The 22,527-nt window shown below is 42.8% G+C and overlaps 1 protein-coding gene across 1 annotated transcript in view; it reads right to left on the bottom strand.

The window, feature by feature from the left end:
• fbxl20 (F-box and leucine-rich repeat protein 20) overlaps positions 1–22,298 on the bottom strand; it is a 38,924-nt gene extending 16,626 nt beyond the window's left edge. Inside the window, exons 1-2 of the mRNA XM_028818527.2 lie at positions 21,686–22,298; positions 21,065–21,126 (exon numbers count right to left, since the gene is read on the bottom strand). Coding sequence (XP_028674360.1) covers positions 21,065–21,126; positions 21,686–21,727 — 104 coding nt within the window. The 5' untranslated portion in view covers positions 21,728–22,298. The remainder of the gene's footprint in view (positions 1–21,064; positions 21,127–21,685) is intronic.
• Between the last annotated feature and the right edge of the window lie 229 nt (positions 22,299–22,527).

Here is a 22,527-nt window from a genome sequence, read left to right as displayed (position 1 = left end):
ACTGTCTGGCAGTCTTCCATCAGTGTTTTCCACCATCCATCTCCTTCTATCTTGACAAGTGCCCCCACAACAGGATGATACCCCCTCTGTTCATTACTGTAGGTACGGTGTGTTCTTTGGATGGTGAGCTGTAATGGCTTTCCACCAGATATACCGTTTGGCGTTGAGGCCAAATCGTTCAGTTCTGGTCTCATTTGACCATAACGCCTTTTTCCATTTGGCCTCAGAATCTTCAAAGGTTCGTTTTGGTGAAGTTCAAATCGAGACGTAATGTGGCCTTTCTTGACGAGTGGCTTTTATCTTGCAACCCTCCCATTACAAGTCGCATTTGTGATATTGTTGTCACTTGCACACAATGGCCACTCTTTGCCAAAAATTCCTGTAACTGCTTCAAAGTTGACACTGGCCTCTTGGTAGCCTCTCTGACCAGCTTAGTCCTCGGTCTTCCATCCAGTTTGGAGGGATGCCCTGATCCAGGGAGGGTCTTAGTAGTACCAAAGACTTTCCACTTCTTGATTCTGGACTTTACTGTGCTCTGGGGGATTGATAAAGCCTTTGAAATCTTTTTGGATCCCTCTCCTGACAACTTTATCCCCGAGATCTTTTGGTAGTGCCAGGCCACCCATAGTTGGCTGTTTGCTTTCAGTTAACCTTTCAAGAACTGGAATGCTCCAGGAACAGCTGAACTAACCGCAATGATTACAAACTGATGCCAATCAGCTTGGTGTGCAATGGAGAAGGCGATTACCGTATATACTCACGTTGGATCTTGAAACCTGAAAAATTGATCACAAAAATCAGACGGCAACTTATACGCCCATTCAAAAATACAACACGTTATTTTTATTTTTTTTACATCTTCTTGCTTCCTCCAATCTCTCATCAGTTTCTCAGACACATCAAATTTTGTTGCAGCAGTGCAATTACCAATTTCTTTTGCCACTTCAATGACTTTTAATTTCAAACCAGCTTCATATTTTCTTCTGATCGAACACTCCATTGTAGATAAGGGATGCTCTTACGATAAAGATGTATGAAGGTGTGAGATACAAAAAACACAAAACAGTGCAAACGTCACTTCGGAATAGTTTGGGTATTACCGTGTGGTCACGTAGGCACAATGCATAGAAAAAAGGCCGCGTGCTCTGTGGTTACTCTCTCAGGTGGGCGTCAGCAATCTCTTGGACCAATAGCGTGAGTTTTCCGCATTCCACTTATATGACCGACATTATAAAAATACCAGAAATTATACGGTAAAATCAAGACCCGACTTATTTGCAAGACTACTTAAACGCGAGTATTTACGGTAGTTACACCTGATTGAGTTTACAAGTATTTTTAGAAGGTGGTGATCCATTAACCATCTCTGTGATTCTGTTTATTTATTTATTTTCTGAACTGTTGCTATTCTGTCTTTCACTTGTATGTCATGTAAGCATTAAGTAAATACAAATGGAGACATATTTTGTTGTGTCTATCTTCATGTCAGACTGCAAAGCAAACAAGATGTGAATACTTTGGAGAGGGCCAATTATTTTCAGTTCCCACTGTATACTCACACCATGTCCCACCTGGTACACACACACAAATTACCACATGCTCACACCAAAACCTACCTGCCACACACACCCTGTTAAACAGCCAAACTGGAATACTGAGACACCCTGGCAGCTACACATGCTTAAACAAGGCCCTGTCCATTGAACATCCACACTCACACCAAGACCCAACTGTCACATGGGTACAACCAAACCTTAAAACAGGACCTTCCTTGTTCCACATATTCACACCAAGACTCTTCTGCAACGCTCGAACACACACACGTGGTGAAAAAGTGGCCAAGTAAGCCATTTTAACTTCTGAGGGTCTTGTTGTATTGGTGGCCAAGTCAACACTAGAAATGCCTAAACTGTTAGCCAAAACTCACACACACATCCTTCAATATTCACTCAGCACAGATAAGCTCAAATACAAAGCAGGAATATCTCAACACTGGCCGAGGCTGGCAACCTCAACTTCAATATCTTATCAGGGGGACTAGAAGCCGCTCCGCTCACAAGACCTCCCTGCCAGGATTCACTTGCTATAACACCCGTCTTCAGATTGCTTCCCATGAAAGGGCTACACTTCAGAAGAAAAATCGGGAGTGGTCTCCCCTAAACTCTCTCATATACTCAGATATGGGGATGGATATTTGAGGAGGAAACCACAAAGTAATGATTATATTTTTATATATTACATATTACAAGGGGGCTCTGCCTCCTGCTTGCTTCGCTCGCCAACCCCTGGGTGGGCTCTACAATCTAGCCATTTCGCGGATCTGCCGCTTACACTTTTACTGTAAAACTTCAGTAAAAACAATTTTTTTTAATTTACTTTTCATCAATATTGCATTGAATTTTGATTTCGTGTTTGGACTTTCATTGTGACAACGCAACGTATAACTGCCCGTGAGTAAATATCGTTTCTTTCTCTCTAATAAATAAACCGACTTTTTTGAATGTTTGTCCCTGTGATTTGTTAATCGTAATAGCAAAAGCTATTCTAACAGGATACTGTAAACATTTTAATACAAATGGCATATCAAGATCTCCTTTGGTGTCTAATGTTATCCATGGAAGATGTAGTATATTACCTTTCTTGTTGCCTGTTAAAATTTTACATGTCATTGGCGTGTAACCGATCGACAATTTTTGCGTTAATTCTTTTGACTTCATTGTTTCTTGGTGCTAGGATTACCCATGTACTCATTTCTTCTGTTGATAACCCTTCGGGGTGAAATTCTTCAATAAAATTTGGACATAATACGTCTTCTTTTATTGGTAACTTAAAGTGAGGAAAACGTAAAAATTTATAAGAGCAGAGAGCGTAGGAACTGTGTCTAACAAAAGCATTCACACGAATGAGAGGTGAGAGGGCCGTGAGCTAAAAAAATCTTTTGGCAATCGTCTCGTCTCGTGATTCTCTTTTATAATAGAGAGATGCACATTAAAGAACCATCAACAACAAATCAAATGAATAATATATTGAGCAATTACTATAAAAGTTGAATAAATCAGACTCAATAATATATTGAACAAATGTTATAAAAGTAAAGTTGAATAAATCTGACTCAAATTAATAACACTAGCCGACGCCCGCCGTAGCATACAGCGGTGAAAGAATAGGAACGGAAAATGTGAAAGTGATAAATAAATCAGGCTTTCCAAATTTACGTACTATGGCCATGGCATCCTGATAGTTTTGTTGCATGTATCTTGGACTTCCTGGAAATGTGGACGGTAATACGATCATTTTGCCTACACGTACGTTGTTATTTTCAGCATTTGCTTGTCTGTATTCAAACATTGTATTTGTCTCGATGCATGCTCAATAATCCAGGTAAGGAAATCCTAGAAATTTGATTCTGTTCATCTGGACAAAGTTTTTAAGTGGGAGAAATATTTCAAGACTTATCCAAGTCTCTTCCTCAGTCTCAATTGACTGCAGGTTTCCCCAACCTTATAAACAGTACCTTTGCTTAATCACAGAGACTAGCACCATTGACAAAGGGCCAGTTGATCAGTGATATGCAAATTGTCCACTGATTAGTAGACGTGTGAACCATTCATAGAGGGTTGAGGAATGGCTGCAATCACAGCATTGTAAGATGGCGACAGATGTACCCTTAGGCCCCCTCCTCTGTTCAGAGATGGTCGTTCCTTTTTCACGTAAATGGCCTCCTTGATTCCTCTCTCAAACCAGCGCTCCTCCCTGTCCAGGATGTGCACCTCTTCATCTTTAAAGGAGTGACCACTATCCTGTAGATGTAAATAGACTGCGGAGTCCTGGCCTGTCGAGGATGCTCTTCTGTGTTGTGACATGCTCTTAGCCAGTGGATGCTTGGTTTCCCCGATGTACAATTCACGGCACTCCTCCTGGCACTTAACTGTGTAAACTATGTCACTCTGTTTGTGCCGTGGGACCCGATCCTTGGGATGGACCAATCTTTGGTGTAGCGTGTTTTGGGGTTTGAAAGCCACTGAGACCTGGTGTTTCGAGAAAATGCGCCTCAGCTGTTCCGATACTCCTGACACATACGGGATCACTAAGGGTTTTCGCTTAGGCAGTGGATGTCCTTCCTCTCTCATGAATCGCTTGGAGCGTTCTTTAGGTGTCCTCCCTGCTTTGACAAAGGACCAGCTGGGATATCCACATTTACTCAGGGCCTACACAAACAGGGTGCTCCTTTAAGACCCATTGTCTGCATGATCAATTCAGTCACGTATAACATCTCAAAGTTCCTGGCCGCTGTTCTTAACCCGGTGGTAGGCAGCTCAAAACACCACATTCAGAACACTTTGGATTTCGTGGAGAAAGTGAGAGAGGTCATTATGGAGGCAGAAGAAACCTTGGTCTCATTTGATGTTACATCTCTATTCACTTGTGTCCCAGTGACTGAAGCAGTGGAGGTAGTACGTAAGAGATTACAGAATGACCCCACTCTCAGTAAAAGAACCTCTCTCAACGCAGACCAAGTGTGCCTGCTTTTGGAACTGTGTCTTCAATCAACATATTTCATATACAAAAGCCAGTACTACAGGCAGAAGCACGGGTGTGCCATGGGTTCCCCTGTTTCACCTATAGTAGCCAATCTATATATGGAAGAAGTGGAAAAGAGGGCTCTATCATCCTATCCTGGAACACCACCGAGCCATTGGTTCAGATATGTGGATGACACCTGGGTGAAAATCAGATCTCAGGAGGTACCACAGTTCACAGACCACATCAACGGGGTGGACAAACACATCAAGTTCACCAGAGAGGATATGAAAAATAACAAGCTAGCCTTCTTAGACTGTGAAATTTCCATCGTCAATGGGGGACATTTGAAAGTGGATGTGTACCGTAAACCCACACATACGGACCAGTATCTAAGGTTTGACTCTCACCATCCACTAGAGCACAAACTAGGTGTCATTAGGACTCTACAACACAGAGCTAACACCATTCCCACAGACTCAGAGGCCAGGGAAGCAGAAGAACACCACGTCAAAAAGGCCCCGAGTAAATGTGGATATCCCAGCTGGTCCTTTGTCAAAGCAGGGAGGACACCTAAAGAACGCTCCAAGCGATTCATGAGAGAGGAAGGACATCCACTGCCTAAGCGAAAACCCTTAGTGATCCCGTATGTGTCAGGAGTATCGGAACAGCTGAGGCGCATTTTCTCGAAACACCAGGTCTCAGTGGCTTTCAAACCCCAAAACACGCTACGCCAAAGATTGGTCCATCCCAAGGATCGGGTCCCACGGCACAAACAGAGTGACATAGTTTACGCAGTTAAGTGCCAGGAGGAGTGCCGTGAATTGTACATCGGGGAAACCAAGCATCCACTGGCTAAGCGCATGTCACAACACAGAAGAGCTTCCTCGTCAGGCCAGGACTCCGCAGTCTATTTACATCTATTTACATCTACAGGATAGTGGTCACTCCTTTAAAGATGAAGAGGTGCATATCCTGGACAGGGAAGAGCACTGGTTTGAGAGAGGAATCAAGGAGGCCATTTACGTGAAAAAGGAACGACCATCTCTGAACAGAGGAGGGGGCCTAAGGGTACATCTGTCGCCATCTTACAATGCTGTGATTGCAGCCATTCCTCAACCCTCTATGAATGGTTCACACGTCTACTAATCAGTGGACAATTTGCATATCACTGATCAACTGGCCCTTTGTCAATGGTGCTAGTCTCTGCTGTCCAGATGAACAGAATCAAATTTCTAGGCAAACATTGTATTGTTCCATGCGCAGATCTTGTTGATGTAATCTGAGATAGTTGAGACATGCGCCCTCTGTTTTAACATACGCATCTACGACATACTGTTGGAATAGGTTGCCGCTGGAGTGCAAAATACTAAATGTATTCCTCATTGCTAATCTGTACACGTAAAATTGGCATCGAGTAAGCCTTATTTGCTTGACGGTTCTTTTATCGGGAACATGTTGTAAATTGTTGTGCCAGCCAATGTTTCCGTAAGGGAATAAAAGTGGGTAAACCATAGGATTGCGTGGAAATCTGTTTACAGGAGTTGCCTATGGGATAGATGCAAATGTCCCTTTCGGCAGGCGTTTTGCCATCTTCTCCGACGAAAAATCGCTGCAATGTTGGGGCATTGTATCGTCGTAAATCCTGCCCTGGGTTTTCCTTGAAAACCATTCGTACAGATGCTGTTGGATTGGACTGAGCGATTTCATGCATGTGTTTGTATGATTTAGCGAAGGGGTTGATGGTTCTGAGCATGGAATCTAGCTGGAGAAGTACATTTTTCGCCGCATGCAGAGTTTGCTTTATTTTGTAAGCGGACTTCCATATCCTGGAGAGGTAGAAGTGTTAGCATATAGTGGAGAGATTTTGGTGATAAATTTGCCCGTGTATTTTAAAACAGTATGGTCCATGGCCAGGAGGATGTGTTATCTGTGCACCCATGGAAGAAAACGCTAAAGATGAGCTGTATTCTCAAATGTGTTCACGATAATTTTTAGCTTCTGATGTTTGCTGTGTAAGACATAGGTGGCTCCCGCAAAGGTGGTAAAGCTACTTTACTGTGGTGGCAGCACCTCGAGTTCTTGTTGGATGCATTATGCTCTGCAGGCCGGTATAGTGCATGACATGGAACAGGACGAATAGGAATCGAGAAATGCCATGTCGGCTGCGTGTGGGCGGGACCGGTTTTGAGTGGAAGCAGTACAAACCAGAAGAGAAATATATATATATATATATATATATATATATATATATAAAAGAGATATTGAACAATTGTTATAAAAGTGAAGTTGAATAAATCGGACTCTGCTCCGGTCAGTGACAATAGCTCAAAAGTTGACAGAAATCTACATTTTGTACCTAATACTTGTATGCAAAATTTAGTCGACATAAGTGAAAGCGTACTCAAGGTATCGTGTTTACACACACACACACACAGACATAATTCCAAAAATGGTATTTTCAGACTTGGGGAGGTCTAAAAAGTCGAGATTCATCAAAATCTACATTTTGGACAATTCCATTACTTTCCCTATACTTCGTAAATGAGGAAGTAATAAACCAGGAACAGCTACTTCTGTTGGGCTTTTGTATCCCAATGGCTACCTTTGAAAAGAGCTACACAGGCTAACAGAAGCCAAGGGCTAATCCCTACCCTGACAGTACGTATCTGAAATGGACACCGTTTGTTTAATTAACAGTCATCGGCCATTGCCAAATGTCAATAGAACAACAGGACATTTCAGCAAAGCACAACTCAAACCATTCCAATTGCTGCTTAGGAGTGTTTGAAGATGAAGCCAGGTGTAAATGTTAGATATGAAATCACACAACCTGAACCTGAACACTGAAAGCTTCACATCACTTCATATCACCAGCTGCAGTCTTTATTTTCTTAAACAAGGTGGAATGCTTGGGAGAGAAAAAGGTGTGGAAAAATCTGACCGAGTGGTCTTCTCTTTGCTAGTTGTTTCTCTCTTTCTCCTCTTCTCCATCTCCAAGCAGCTCAGATGTCCCTCTGGCAGTGCCTTTTTAATATCCTTTGAATTTATAGGGTCTTACTGACTCTCCCTTTTCACAAAGAAACCCTGCCTTATGTAAGATGCTGCATTAATCACAAATCAGTAAGTTCCCACGGTCTTATTGATTAACTTACTGTTGACTAGAAATGAAAGTCCCAAGCCTTCATTTCACATATTCTTACAAGCAGACACCCACTTAAACATCCACATTCTAACACATGCCACTCTTTTAACAATGTTAGGCTTACTTTCCCAGAATTCCCATCAGTAGGCCAATTTTGCATGCACCCCAGAAATTTAGAGATGGGACCTCTGCTGGATTGGATTGCAGGTTTCTGTCCTTTACTTCACGTGACACAAGTCACTTAACCCATCCGCCAACCCTAATCTTAAGCACAGTGTCACCAGGTGTCATCACGGACGTATAACACAAAGCAACAACCTCCGCAAAGGAGTGGAGCTCTGGTGGTCTGCAGCTTGAGTCTACAGAAAACTGGACCCTCTCAGAGACTACCTCATGAATATTAATGAGCTAATGAGGTCTTTTGTGCCTGCCTGCAAAGTCAGTTAGAGAACACGTCCCATATGAGCTCCGAGCCATTCCCTAAATAGTTCTTAACCCCTTAACCGCCCTTTGCCGGATATATCCGGCATCGTAGCTTTATTGCTGACGCCTTACTGCCGGAATTATCCGGCACATTTGCCTGTGGTGAGGGCAGCACGGTGGCGCAGTGGGTAGCGCTGCTGCCTCACAGTTGGGAGATCTGGGGACCTGGGTTCGATTCCCGGGCCCTCCCTGCGTGGAGTTTGCATGTTCTCCCCGTGTCTGCGTGGGTTTCCTCCGGGCGCTCCGGTTTCCTCCCACAGTCTAAAGACATTCAGGTTAGGTGGATTGGCGATTCTAAATTGGCCCTAGTGTGTGCTTGGTGTGTGGGTGTGTTTGTGTGTGTCCTGCGGTGGGTTGGCAACCTGCCCAGGATTGTTTCCTGCCTTGTGCCCTGTGTTGGCTGGTATTGGCTCCAGCAGACCCCCGTGACCCTGTGTTCGGATTCAGTGGGTTGGAAAATGGATGGATGGATGGATTTGCCTGTGGTTATGTGAATGCCTGGCGCGTAGTATAACTGACAGTTTGGCGTGGGTATTATTACTACATTGTATTTCGACAACTCTGCGCTTGTATTGGCCGCTCACGTGATGTGATTCGGAAGTGAAAGCTGTGAATATGGCGAAACGTAAACTGACTTCAAGTGAGGTTTTGCAGGCGATTTTGGACAATAATTCTGATCATGATTGTAGCAGTTCTGAAGAAGATTTTAGTGACAATGATGATCAGCAACATGCGCTGCATGATACTGTGAATGACGACGCATCGGATGATGGCGATGAGTGGGTGTATCCCCAGCATCTCAACTGGACTGCTGCCCGTTATCTGAGCCAGATATGAAAGATCCAAACCGTGACCGCTTGTTCAAGCTACATCCTTTGATTGACCATTTATTTGAAACATTTCAGCAGGTATTTCAGCAGGTAAATACTGCTTGAATAAATGTAAAGTAAAAAAACGAAAATTTTTCAGATTTCTCCTGGCATGGGGAATATTTAGGGAGTTGGCGGTTAAAAGGTTAAATAAAAAACACACAAATTGAATATTACGAGTCGTATTTAGCCAACTGTAAAAGCTCAATTTTCCAACAGCACTACGAAGACAAAACACAATGAACTCACACACACACACACACACACACACACACACACACACACACACACACACACACACACACACACACACACACACACACACACACACACACACTGTGCTATTCACACTAGGGATGATTCCAGCTTAGACCATCCCTGGAGCTTGTATGGATACTAAAAATGCACATTTGTTTCTTGTGCTTTATATTAAAATTATGTAAACAAAGATGTAAAAGGTACAAAAGATTCAAAAGCCAGAACTTGTATTTAGTACCAGAAGGTTTTATATTCATTCTAACCACTTCCTGATGTATCCAGGATGCTAGCTTAGCACATCACTCCACTACCTGGAAACTAGAAAGGTGCAAAGAGCCCTGCAGTTCATGAAAATGAACATACTGAACAGTTTATGTATTTAAAAAAAAAAAAAAAAAATAAAGATTATAAGAATATTAATAAACTGCTCATGTGGTCACTAGTAGACCTGATGCACAGCATTTCAAAATAAATTTTATTTACTTATGTGCTTTACGTACTTATGTACTTATCTAAATAAGCAGTTGCCTGTGAGAAAAACACTTTGGCTGGAGACGTCTGAATATACAAAATCAGTTTCAAATGGCATCAGTTCCCTTTTGACTCTTAAGGCCTGAGTTCATGGGATGAGGGTCTCCATAGTAAAAAACAAATAGAGATATTCCTTTATCACATCCTGTTAAGAAGGTGGCAACTTGTTCTTCCACCGAGTTATATATTTATGTATTTAATGAGCTTCAGCAAAAAGCAAATTTTCAGGCTGGGGACAAACACAGTGCTACCTATTATATAGCGCCTTTCATATCAATCTATCTAAGCAGTCTGCTTTAAAGTTAGACTTTCTAAAGGAGAAGAATACTCAACAGAAATCCAGCAATATCTGCTTTACCACAGTACATCACACTGCCAATATTGTAACTTATTCAGAATTTTCTGCAAAATTTCACTAAAAAATGTTTTGTAAACATACAAAAAAAAAAAAAAAATACACCAAGTGAGCTTTATATACGTAGACCCAGCAAGAAATTGATATGCTGAATTTACTGAATCCAACCAAATTACTCATCTTAATATTGTGTCCTGTAGGGAGCACAGCAGAGCCTCAAACCTCAGCCACCCCTTCACCCCCACATCTCCGGGTCAAATAAAGATGATTTGATGATAACCCCTTAAATAGGCGGCTTCTTCTTCTTCTTCTTTGCTCACAATGCAATTTCTTTTCTTTCCTTTCTCCAAACCCCCCAGGTCAGTGTCACCCGACTCTTCTCCAGACTTGGAGGCTTCCATCACTACCATCATGAAGCCCAACTGGGAGCTCCACCCAAGGGGTGCTGCCATCCGGTGTTCAGGGGGAACACGTCTCTGTGAGGCCTTCTCCCACTGCCCTTCTGTTATAATGACATCCTGGCTGGGTAAGGAACCACCATCCATCCTGGCCAGGATGCCAACCTGACCTTTGCCTTTTATGACAACTAGGGGGACCTTCTGCCCCCTGCTTACTTCGCTTGCCAACCCCCGGGCCGGCACTAGCCTCTTTGTGGTTCTGCCGCTCGTGTATGGTGATGTGGATGTACAATTTAAACAGATTGTTATTCTCATGGTAATTGTTACATATGCATAATAGAACTATTTTACATTACAGCGAGTAAATAACCATATAATAAAAAATAGTAAAACTTAATAAATTAAAAGAACATAATGTTTCATGCTGTGTCAGAGGTTTTCATTGTTGTTTGTCTTTGAAATTAACAGGCAGTAACAGTAAATTATGTTTCATGTTGCATTAATTAGACTTTATTCGTTGCGTTATACGATTTTGTTCTGTTTGGATTTGAAATTAACACGCAAACACTTTTTAAACTTACACATTTACTGTAAAACTTCAGTAAAAACAATTTTTAAAATTAACTTTTCGTCAATATTGCATTTAATTTTGATTCTATGTTTGGACTTGCATCGTGACAACGCAACATATAACTGCCTGTGAGTGAATTTCATTTCTTTCTCTCTAATAAATAAACCGACTTTTTCGATTGTTTGTCTCTGAGATTTGTCAATTGTCATAGCAAAAGCTATTCTAACAGGAAACTGTAAACGTTTTAATACGAATGGCATATCAAGATCTCCTTTGGTGTCTAATGTTATCCCCTGAAGACGTACTACATTACCTTTCTTGGATGCATCCTTTTTACAGTAATTCATGTGGTGGAAGACTGGACGGTGTTATTTGTGATACTGTAAGTGGATGTTTTCATCTTCCACACCATCACCACCAACAGTTTCAGCTTAGTCTATTGATACGCATTTGACCAATTAGCAGTGTAACAGATTGACAATTCTGGCATAAATTCATTTGACTTCAGCGTTTCTCGGTGCTAGGATTGCCCGTGTACTCATTTCTTCTGTTGATAACCCTTTGTGATGAAATTCTTCAATAAGATTTAGACATAATACGTCTCTTTAATTGGGAACTTAAGGGGAGGAAAATGTTAAAATTTGTAAGAGCTGAGAGCGCAGGAACCATGTCTGTCAATAGCATTCACACGAATGAGAGGTGAGAGGACCGCGGGCGTGTTTGAAAATGGTTGAGAGAAGGGCGCGACTTGAAAACATCTCTTGAAAAAAGTCTTGTCTCAGCTCAGGATTTTTTTTTTTATATAATAGAGAGATACATTACTAGAATCTGGAACAAAAACAGCAGAACATTTTGAATCTGGTTCAATCCAGTTTAAGGCTGTGGAGGCAAACATGAGCCAATGTGGGGTTTGTTTTTGTTTTTTTCTCCCCACCCACATCCCCAAAAACTAGCAGGTTAGCTTAAGCTGGTGTGTGAAGGAGTCCTGCATTCCAGATACTACCAGGACAGGCTCAGGTCCGCCTATGAATTGAATGAAGCAGTTCTGAGAAAGTGTAAATATTAGACAGAAAACTCAGTAAGCAGTTCAGTTATTCCGATTGCCGCTGTGTTTTGTTTATTTTTTTTCTCCATGTATTCTGGTTTTTCCCCTCCTCACGTCCTCAGAGACATGCATGTTTGATTAACTGGTGGCTTGAAAGTGGTCCGGTGTGGATGTGTGCTTATATGTGCTCTATCATGAACTGGCTTGCTGCCGAGTGTTCAATGCCACCAGGGCAGGATTCACACTCCAGTGAGTTCAAATTAAACAGATTAGAGTATGTATGTATATACTGTATGTACAGTTGTGCTTGAAAGTTTGTGAACCCTTTAGAATTGTCTATATTTCTGCATAAATATGACCTAAAACATCATCAGATTTTCACTCAGGTCCTAAAAGTAGATAAAGAGAAACCAGTTAAACAAATGAGACAAAAATATTATACTTGGTCATTTATTTATTAAAGAAAATGATCGAATATTACATATTTGTGAGTGGCAAAAGTATGTGAACCTCTAGGATTAGCAGTTAGTTTGAAGGTAAAATTCGACTCTGGTGTTTCCAATCAATGGGGTGACAATCAGGTGTGAGTGGGCACCCGGTGTTATTTAAAGAACAGGATCTATCAAAGTCTGCTCTTCACAACACGTTTGTGGAAGTGTATCATGGCACGAACAAAGAAGATTTCTGAAGACCTCCGAAAAAGAGCTGTTGATGCTCATCAGGCTGGAAAAGGTTACAAAACCATCTCTAAAGAGTTTGGATTCCACCAATCCACAGTCAGACAGATTGTGTACAAATGGAGGAAATTCAAGACCATTGTTACCCTCCCCAGGAGTGGTCGACCAACAAAGATCACTCCAAGAGCAAGGCGTGTAATAGTCGGCGAGGTCACATAGGACCCCAGAGTAACTTCTAAGCAACTGCTAATGTTCATGTTCATGAGTCCACCATCAGGAGAACACTGAACAACAATGGTGTGCATGGCAGGGTTGCAAGGAGAAAGCCACTGCTCTCCAAAAAAAAAAATTGCTGCTCATCTGCAGTTTGCTAAAGATCACGTGAACAAACCAGAAGGCTATTGGAAGAATGTTTTGTGGATGGATGAGACCAAAATAGAACTTTCTGGTTTAAATGAAAAGCGTTATGTTTGGAGAAAGGAAAACACTGCATTCCAGCATAAGAACCTTATCCCATCTGTGAAACATGGTGGTGGTAGTATCATGGTTTGGGCCTCTTTTGCTGCATCTGGGCCAGGACGGCTTGCCTTCATTGATGGAACAATGAATTCTGAATTATATCAGAGAATTCTAAAGGAAAATGTCAGGACATCTGTCCATTAACTGAATCTCAAGAGAAGGTGGGTCATGCAGCAAGACAACGACCCTAAGCACACAAGTCGTTCTACCAAAGAATGGTTAAAGAAGAATAAAGTTAATGTTTTGGAATGGCCATGTCAAAGTCCCGACCTTAATCCAATCGAAATGTTGTGGAAGGACCTGAAGCGAGCAGTTAATGTGAGGAAACCCACCAACATCCCAGAGTTTAAGTGGTTCTGTACGAAGGAATGGGCTAAAATTCCACCAGGCCGGTGTGCAGGACTGATCAACAGTTACCGGAAATGTTTAGTTGCAGTTATTGCTGCAAAGGGGGGTCACACCAGATACAGAAAGCAAAGGTTCACATACTTTTGCCACTCACAAATATGTAATATTCGATCATTTTCCTTAATAAATAGATGACCACGTATAATATTTTTGTCTCATTTGTTTAACTGGTTTCTCTTTATCTACTTTTAGGACTTGAGTGAAAATCTGATGATGTTTTAGGTCATATTTACGCAGAAATAGAGAAAATTCTAAAGGGTTCACAAACTTTCAAGCACAACTGTACATTATACAATGGATATAAAAGGTCTAAACAGCCCTGCTAAAGTCACCGATATTTGTGTAATAAAAAATTTAAACCAAGATAAATCCTGTCAGAACTTATTCCCCCTTTATGGCAAAATGGAATTCTATACAAAGGCGGCGAAAACAAACCAGAAACTGATGAGAGGAAAAAAGGAAAAAAAAAATCCTACAAAGACCTGGTGTCATTAGTGGGCATGACCCTTTAATAATTAAGGACGTGGCTGTGTTCAGAATCAACCAATCACGACAAGTCTCATCTCAAACAGACGTTAGTGTCCACTCGACATCAATTCATGGGGCCCTCATTGAGCTCAGATAAAGTTTGCCTGTTCCTGTAGGATTATTCTGAAATCCTCTTGGTTGCAACACAACTCTAAAAATCCATGGTCCAAAAAGAGCTTTAAAAATGTGAACAGGCTCTCATCATTGAATGATATCAATAAAGACAGGGGTACAAAAAACGTATCCAGAGCATTAAACATCCCATGAAGCACAGTGAGGACAGTCATCAACAAGCGCAGAAACTACGGCTCAACAGTGGCTCTACCAAGATCAGGACCTCCCTCCTCCAAGACTGACGAGAAGACAAGGAGAAAACTGGTCAGGGGGGCCACCAAGAGGCCTACAGCAACATGAAGAGCTGCAGGATTTCCTGGCAAGTATCGGTTGTCCCCTACATGTGACAACAATCGGTTGTATTCTTTAGATCTCTGGATTGTGGGATTGGGTAGAAAGACAAATGCCTGTTCTCACAAAGAAAAACATCCAAGCCTGGCTAAACTTTGCAAAAAAAGGCACACCCAGTCACCCACAGCCATGGGGCAAAATATAATATAGTCTGACAGGGTGAACTATCTGGTCATAACTCCAAAAGGTATGTTTGGCTCAAAAACAACACAGCAGCACAAACGAACACCACAGGCACAGTCAAGCACGGTGGAGGAAGCGTCACGCTTCAGGGTTGCGTTTCTTCACCTGGAACTGGAGCTTTAGTCACAGTGGATGGAATCATGAAGAGCTCCAAGCATCAGTCTATTTTGGCACAAAACCTTCAAGCACCTGCTAGGAAGCCTTTCAGCATGACAACGACCCAAAGCATACATCACAATCAACAAAGCAATGGTACTGCGGCTAGTGAGTCTATACATCTCTGTATCTACAATTGTAGGTTTGTTTTTCTTTTCTTTGGTGTAGCACCTTATTGTTGATGTCACTTCATGGTCAATAATCTGAAGAGACATAAAGTAAGAATTTAAATATACTGTGCGCAAGTGACCATAAACTTGGCAATTATCTCAAGTGCGTGACTCTGTAGTGAACTGAAAAGAATTCTGCCGATTCAACTCCATGGATGATTTTGAAGATCTGGTGTGTGAGATTAACTGGCGTTTCTAAATTGGCCCCATCTGAGTGGCACAGACTGACATCTTGTCCAAGGTTGGTTCCCACTTTATGCCCAGCACTACACGAATGTGCTTAAGCTCTAAACCGAACTCTGTGGGTTTGACAAAATTCAAATACAAAACCCAATGTCAAAATGAGCGTGCCGTCCACGGACACGGTTGGAGGACTTCTTGGTCTCAAGCAGAGACAAAACATCTACAACTGAGAGTCATTCAACTCCAATCTGCACTTCCCAAGCATTAAGGATAAATGGCAAGTAGACTTTGAAAATTTTCTATAAATAACCAAAAAATGTAAACTCATTTCTAGAGGGTTAAGCATCACTAATACCATATAACAGTATCATATATTTTATATAACATATAACAGTATCATATATTTTATATAACATATAACAGCATCATCTCCAGACAGAGGAGCAGCTTCAGTGACAGACTGTTGTCACTTTCCTGCTCCACTGACAGACTGAGGAGGTCGTTCCTCCCCCACACTATGCGACTCTTCAATTCCACTTGGGGGGGGGGGGGGGGGGGGTAAACGTTAACATTATTCAAAGTTATTGTCTGTCTGTATACCTGCATTGTTATCACTCTTTAATTTAATATTTTCTTTATCAGTATGCTGCTGCTGGAGTATGTGAATTTCCCCTTGGGATTAATAAAGTATCTATCTATCTATCTATCTATAACGTGCACACGTTTAGCTAATGAAAGCCAAATGAGAAGCTCTGAGTGGTGGCACACTTTTCTTTTAACCAAGTGCAGATACAGCGAGGGTCACTTTGCATCCTTCCCACAAACATTCAGGTATCAAATGCATAAACTGCTAAAAATACAAGTGTCACTGCCACCACAACCACCATACAACACAAAAACAGGCATCACACAGTTTACTGTAAATAGCAAGTTCAATATGCTGTTCATAAAAGAGGGAAGGGAAATAATAAACCTGAGCACCACAAAGAGTATACTAAAACTGACCTGTTGATGCACATCTGTTGTGCGGATTGCCACACCTCTGCAACATTGAACCCAACAGGCATTACACTGTTTATACCTCCATCTTGGATAATTCAAGCACACTTCTCTGTGACCCGAGTGCACACAAAGTCTCAGTGGTCAGCAGCTCTTCCTGTCCTTAAGGCCAGACCTCCATTGAAACTCACTGTGGAGTACTGTAAGCGATTACCAGGAATGCTCCCTCTACTGATATAAAGTGGAACTGCAAGGTCCCCATGATAAAAATACACTGAGCCTCCAGAGCGGAATTTAAGGCAAGAAACATACCTTATTAATAAATAAAAACACACATGGCCTTACTGTGGTGTACTTACTAGCAAAAATTAAGACTCATATGGTAGTTAACAAAATAAAAATAAAGACAAATCGCTACAAAAGGCAAACTGAATGAGCACCATCACCATATAGTCCATCAAGACACTTTGAATCTCCGATGTGAGGAGTTGACAGACAATGGGATGTCATCACACTATTCCATACGATTACTTAAGTAGTCAAACTGGTGAACTCACACTAAAGGCATCTTTGGGGTCTCTTCAGCAAAATAACAGGTGGTCACTGAAAGTGCAATAAATACCACGCAGATGCTACTGTCACTACACCCTCACCACAGCCACAGCCACTGCATTAAGTCAGAGGAATAAAGCCACGGCGTCCGGTTAAATTGCCCCCCACATTTCGCCCCCAGTAACATTAAAATTACAAAGATATTAATTTAGTACATACTTGTATTTCACATGTTTTTTTGCAACAGCATGAGATATTCATTTTTGTAAAATCGTTTGGATTCGTTTAATCGAAATAAAAATGTATATATGTTTACAGAGTGTTTCAATTAAATGATGCACTATTACTAACTTTATCATTTGCTACAAAAAATGTTTAAATTAGGAAAGTCAGTTTTGAACGCTGAGAACGATTATTCACTTTATTTTTTCTAGAAACTTCCAACACTCAAAACGTCAAGTGTGGGTATTAGAAGTTACTGGGGTGGGGGAGAAATATCATGGAGGTGAAATGTTGTGGCTTTAGGTTTACGGACATTTCGCCCCCACATGACCACATTGTTACCCCTCGAAAAAAATTCCTCAAAAATCCTGTGAGCCAGGTAAGTGCAGCCCCACAGGACATGCCATCTCTGCAGTGGGCACAGCTTGGTTATGCAGTTGCCCTCCTCCAGTAAACAAAGGCACTTTTCAGTTTTAAAAAAAATAAATAAATAAAAAATGAAGTCAACTTTTCACAGTACACAGTTCTATGTCACTACATGTGGATAGCATCAATCTATTCTCATATTTGGGGGGCTTGGGGTTGGCAAAAAATAGCTAAGAAATTGAAATTTAAACTCAAAGGCTGCCAATTCAATCCTCACCTTTGTTTAAATGTCAGTATTCTTGCTTTCTGGGCAATAGGGTTCACATGGCAGAGCAAGTAACTGCTACCAGCTTACCTGCACCAACAAGTGCTGTCCCACTGCAGGAATGAGAGACTTTTTTATAGCATTCCCATCAACACAAACTTGAGCCATTTGTACTTCCCAGTATTTTTTTAGCTCCTACTTCTTGGTATCCTGGGTACTAGGAACTAGTGTGGGTGGGGCTGGGGGGTAATGAATTGCTCCGATTGGTTGGCCACAAGCACAGGCGCCATCTTACAAACTTGTTAGTAGTTTAAACTTTGGAGAGTTATCGGTGACGAAGACACACCATACTTCTCACCGCAGTACTCTTCATAGCTGCCTCCCCGGTGTGCTGCACGGTAAACCGCATTGAAACAACAATCTCCCCCAGTAAAGTTGCAATTACTTCAAAGCAATATGGTTTGTCCCCCCGTTGAACTCCCAAATGGGCTTCACTTTCACACCACATCACTCTTCATAGCCTCCCTTGTGTTCTTCACCATATAGACTTGTGGCAGATGAAGCTTAATGTCAGTAAAGTGTTACAAGTAGGAAGTAAAAATGTGAGGTATGAATACAAGATGAGAGGTCTGAAAATCAAAAGTACGCCTTATGAGAAGGATTTAGGAGTCGTAGTGGACTCATCACTATCAACTGCCAGACGGTATTCAGAAGCCCTTAAGAAGGCTAACAGACGTCAGGTTATACAGCACCTTGATGTATGGAGTACAAGTCCAGGAAGGGTCTGCTGAAGCTTTATAACACAACGGTGAGGCCTCATCTGGAGTACTGAGTGCAGTTTTGGTCTTCAGGCTACAAAGAGGACATAGCAGCACTGGAAAAAGTCCAGAAAAGAGCGACCAGGCTGATTCCATGACTGTAGCTGAGGAGTTATGATGACAGATTAAAAGAGCTGAGCCTTTACAGTTGAAGCAAAAGAAGATTAAGACAAGACCTGATTGAAGTGTTTGAAGTTATGAAGGGAATTAGTCCAGTGGTTCGAGACGGTGACTTTAACATGAGTTCATGAAGAACATGTGGACACAATTGAAAACTTGCTAAGGGTACATTTTACACAAACATTAGGAAGTTTTTCTTTACACAGAGAACCACAGACACTTGGAATAAGTGACCAAGTAGTGCGGTAGGCAGTAAGACTTTAGGGTCTTTCAAAACCCAACTTGATGATATTTTAGGTTGAATGGCCTGTTCTGGTCTAGATTGTTCTAACTTTCTAATATACACTGCTTTGAAGCAATGAGGAGGGTTGAACTCTCAAATGCGCCACACTTCACACCTCTTCTTTAAATCGCAATTATATTTTGCACAAAGGTTACAGTTCCTGCTGTGCAGTGGGAATGCAACACATGATGGCGGCCAGGAACCATAAGTGGCCCAGGGCTAACAGCATACAGGAACTCAAAAGTTCCTGCTGTGAGATCACACCTTACGAGTACTACTCATAAAATAAAAATATAAATGACGCTTAAAATATCAGGTTCCATAAACTGGAATGGATTAGGAGTCATCAGTTTGTTTTCTGCAAGTGGTATGTAAACACAGGTAAGCGGACTTGTGTTTTTGTTTAAGTCAAATAAAGTTCTGTCTTTTCATACTTTCCTTTTCCTGGTGCTGGAGAGCAACAATGTGTTGCATTTCACGTTGGTCAGACATTCAAGCAAGAAATTCACCGTACTCTTGTCTATGCAACAATACTACTACCCATGTAATCCAGTCAGTTAGACCATTAGAACAATCTGGACAAGAAGAGGCCATTCTACCCAACAAAGCTCACCAGTCCTATCCACTTGATGCCATCAAGTCGAGTTCTAAAGGTCCCTAAAGTCCTACTGGCTACCATGCTACTTGGTCAATTATTCCAAGTGTCTATGGTTCTTTGTTTAAAGAAAATATTCCTAATATTTGTGCAAAATTTACCCTTAAGTTTCTGTGTCCCCGTGTTCTTGATGAACTCATTTTAAAATAACTGTCTCGATCCACTGGACTAATTCCCTTCATAATTTTAAACACTTCAATCAGGTTTCCTCTTAATCCTCTTTTGTTTAAACTGTATAGGCTCAGCTCTTTTAATCTTTCCTCATAATTCAACCCCTGTAGCCCTGAATCAGCCTCGTTGCTCTTCTCTGGACTTTTTCTAGTGCTGCTATGTCCATTTTGTAGCCTGGAGACCCAAACTGCACCCAGTACTCCAGATGAGGCCTCACCAGTGAATTATAAAGCTTCAGCAGAACCTCCTCAGGAACACAAAATCCATTTATACTCCCTACTTGTTCGGATGGCTACTCCATTTTTGCCCGACGTTACAATACTACTGCTGCAGTCAGACTGAGTGACCTGGAGCAAGCCACTTAACCTGTAAAAACCTATACTCTTACACTTATTTTGTTCAACTGAGCCATGGGGGACAAGAATCCAATACCTTCAGGCACAAGGCAGAAAAAACAAACCTAGACAGGTTACTGGTCCCAAGGCCAATTTTCAGTTGCCAGTTAACCTAACCTGCACATCTTGGGATATGTGTGAGAAAAATCATCACAAACAAACAAAGGAGAGAATGAATGCAAACATGACACAGACATGAAGACGAAATGCTAAGAACTATGACACCCCCAGATCATCTTAAAAATGCATCTCTTTATTAGTGAATTGCCTTGGGATGGCATTTGCTATAAAGAGGGGCTCTATAAAACATGTATATCAGCAATGATGCAAGGAAGGAATCTTCAACATTTCACTTTATGCCACACTCTCACACCAAGCCAGTAAAAAGCTGCTGATCCAACACACACACACACATAAATATCAGCATCTGATGCCAAAGGACAACACTTAACACCCCGAGAGTGACTGGGCTTGGAGCGGAAGCCCACCGCAAACAGGCTAACGGCCATTCTTCCTTCTCCGTGGCTGTGGACACCCAGTCACTTCAAAGTTCCAATCCATCCAATCCAATTCAATCTACTTGACATGCACCCATACCAGGGCAGGGGCTGTGCCCACTCCACATACACACCAAGGCACGGGCTGTGCCCACTCTACATACACAACACACCACCATTACAGCACCCTGGCTGCACCAAACAGTACACACTGCCACTTTCTGCTGCATTAATGCCAACGTGCAGAGCAACTCACCGCAGCAGCAGCTCCTTAGGCAGCTTCTTATTGATGACTGCCTCGTCGCTGTTGGAGAACATCTGCAGAGAGAGAGAGAGAGAGACAAAAGAACACCCAGAGCTTTTGAAATCTTCTGTGCCATCTGCATTCCAGTCTGCCTAGCATACCCGTTGCCCTCAGATGCCCCGTCTTCTACCACTGCACACATGAACCCCTACTGAGTTATGTGGCTTGGCCCCGACACCCTGGACTCCTGCCACTCGTAGTGCTCGGCTGCGTAGTTTCTCAAAGTGCAGCATCTTGCGTCGCCAAGTCTGCTCTCTCCCGGGCCGCCCCGTGCTGCCTACCGGACAGCACGCAGCCCCACAGGCCCACCGCGAGCCAATCCCAGAACGTCGTGCGGGCGCCTGATCGGCTTTACTACGATTAGACAGTCTAAGGGGAAAGGGGGGTCGCCACGAAAATGGACATCCAAGGAGCCCGAGGGGGGAGGGCAACAGACCCTGCGGCGCTACCGCCAACAGTCGCCCAAGAAGTCGCGTCTGTCTGTCTATCGGGTCGGATAGTCGGCCGGCTGCACTCTCCGCTCCTCGAGGCCTAAACCTCTCCTTCCCCGTTCGTCGCCCCAAAGCCACGCACCTCAAATCTGCTCCTCGACACGCCGTTCACTTCTTTGCCCATTGTGAGGCACTGGGGCCACGAGGTTCCTTTCGATCACCGGGATGACTGACTTGGGACCTCCGGGCGGTAACGGCTGGCCACCCGTCCACTTTCTTCCTTCTCCTCCTACTCCTCGGCCGCACCGCACTCGGGGCCTCTGCGCAGGTCGAGCTCCGGGCGGCCGTAGCCTTCAGCGGAACGACAGCTCTGCAACCCGTCCGTGAGGAAAATGCGAGCAAACTAAAGAGGGGGGGACAGAGGAGGCAGCGACAGAACAAACGCTTAGGTAGTCAAGGTAGTAACGTCGGGGTAGAAGGAGGGGGGTGGGGGGTCGCTGGCCGGATCGGCAGGGAGGAGGAGAACCGGTGCGGCGGTTTGTTTGCTCCCGTTCGAGGGCCTGCGCCGGCCGGTCCAGCTGTCTGGCAAGATCCAGGTGAAGCAGGGCCGCGCCGGCCTTCTGCGGAGCTCAGCAGTTACTCAGACGCGGCTTTCTTCACCAGCACGAACTGGCAAACACTTTAAACTTGGATTGTTATTATTATTATTTTTTTCCTCCGTAAGAGAACTTCCGCCTTGCTTCACCCCGCCCCCAAGAAACTGTTTAGCCAATCGCGACGAACCGTGTGACGCTGTACCGTGACGCAATCTTTGCGGGAGAAACAAGCGTGGAGCTGGGGCTTTAACCAGTCGGGTGGCGCAGTCGACGAGGCGCCGATCATCGATCACAAAAGAATCCTCGGGAGCTTCCGATATCGCAAAGTATCTAAGACTGGAGGTCGCAGCTTGGTCAACGAAACAGCTTTAATGCATGGAAGCGACGA

The sequence above is a fragment of the Erpetoichthys calabaricus genome, chromosome 14 (assembly GCF_900747795.2).
Source record: "Erpetoichthys calabaricus chromosome 14, fErpCal1.3, whole genome shotgun sequence".
Taxonomy (NCBI): domain Eukaryota; kingdom Metazoa; phylum Chordata; class Cladistia; order Polypteriformes; family Polypteridae; genus Erpetoichthys; species Erpetoichthys calabaricus.
The sequence above is the reverse complement of the archived record's forward strand: the minus strand, read 5'-3'. Positions and strand labels throughout refer to the sequence as shown.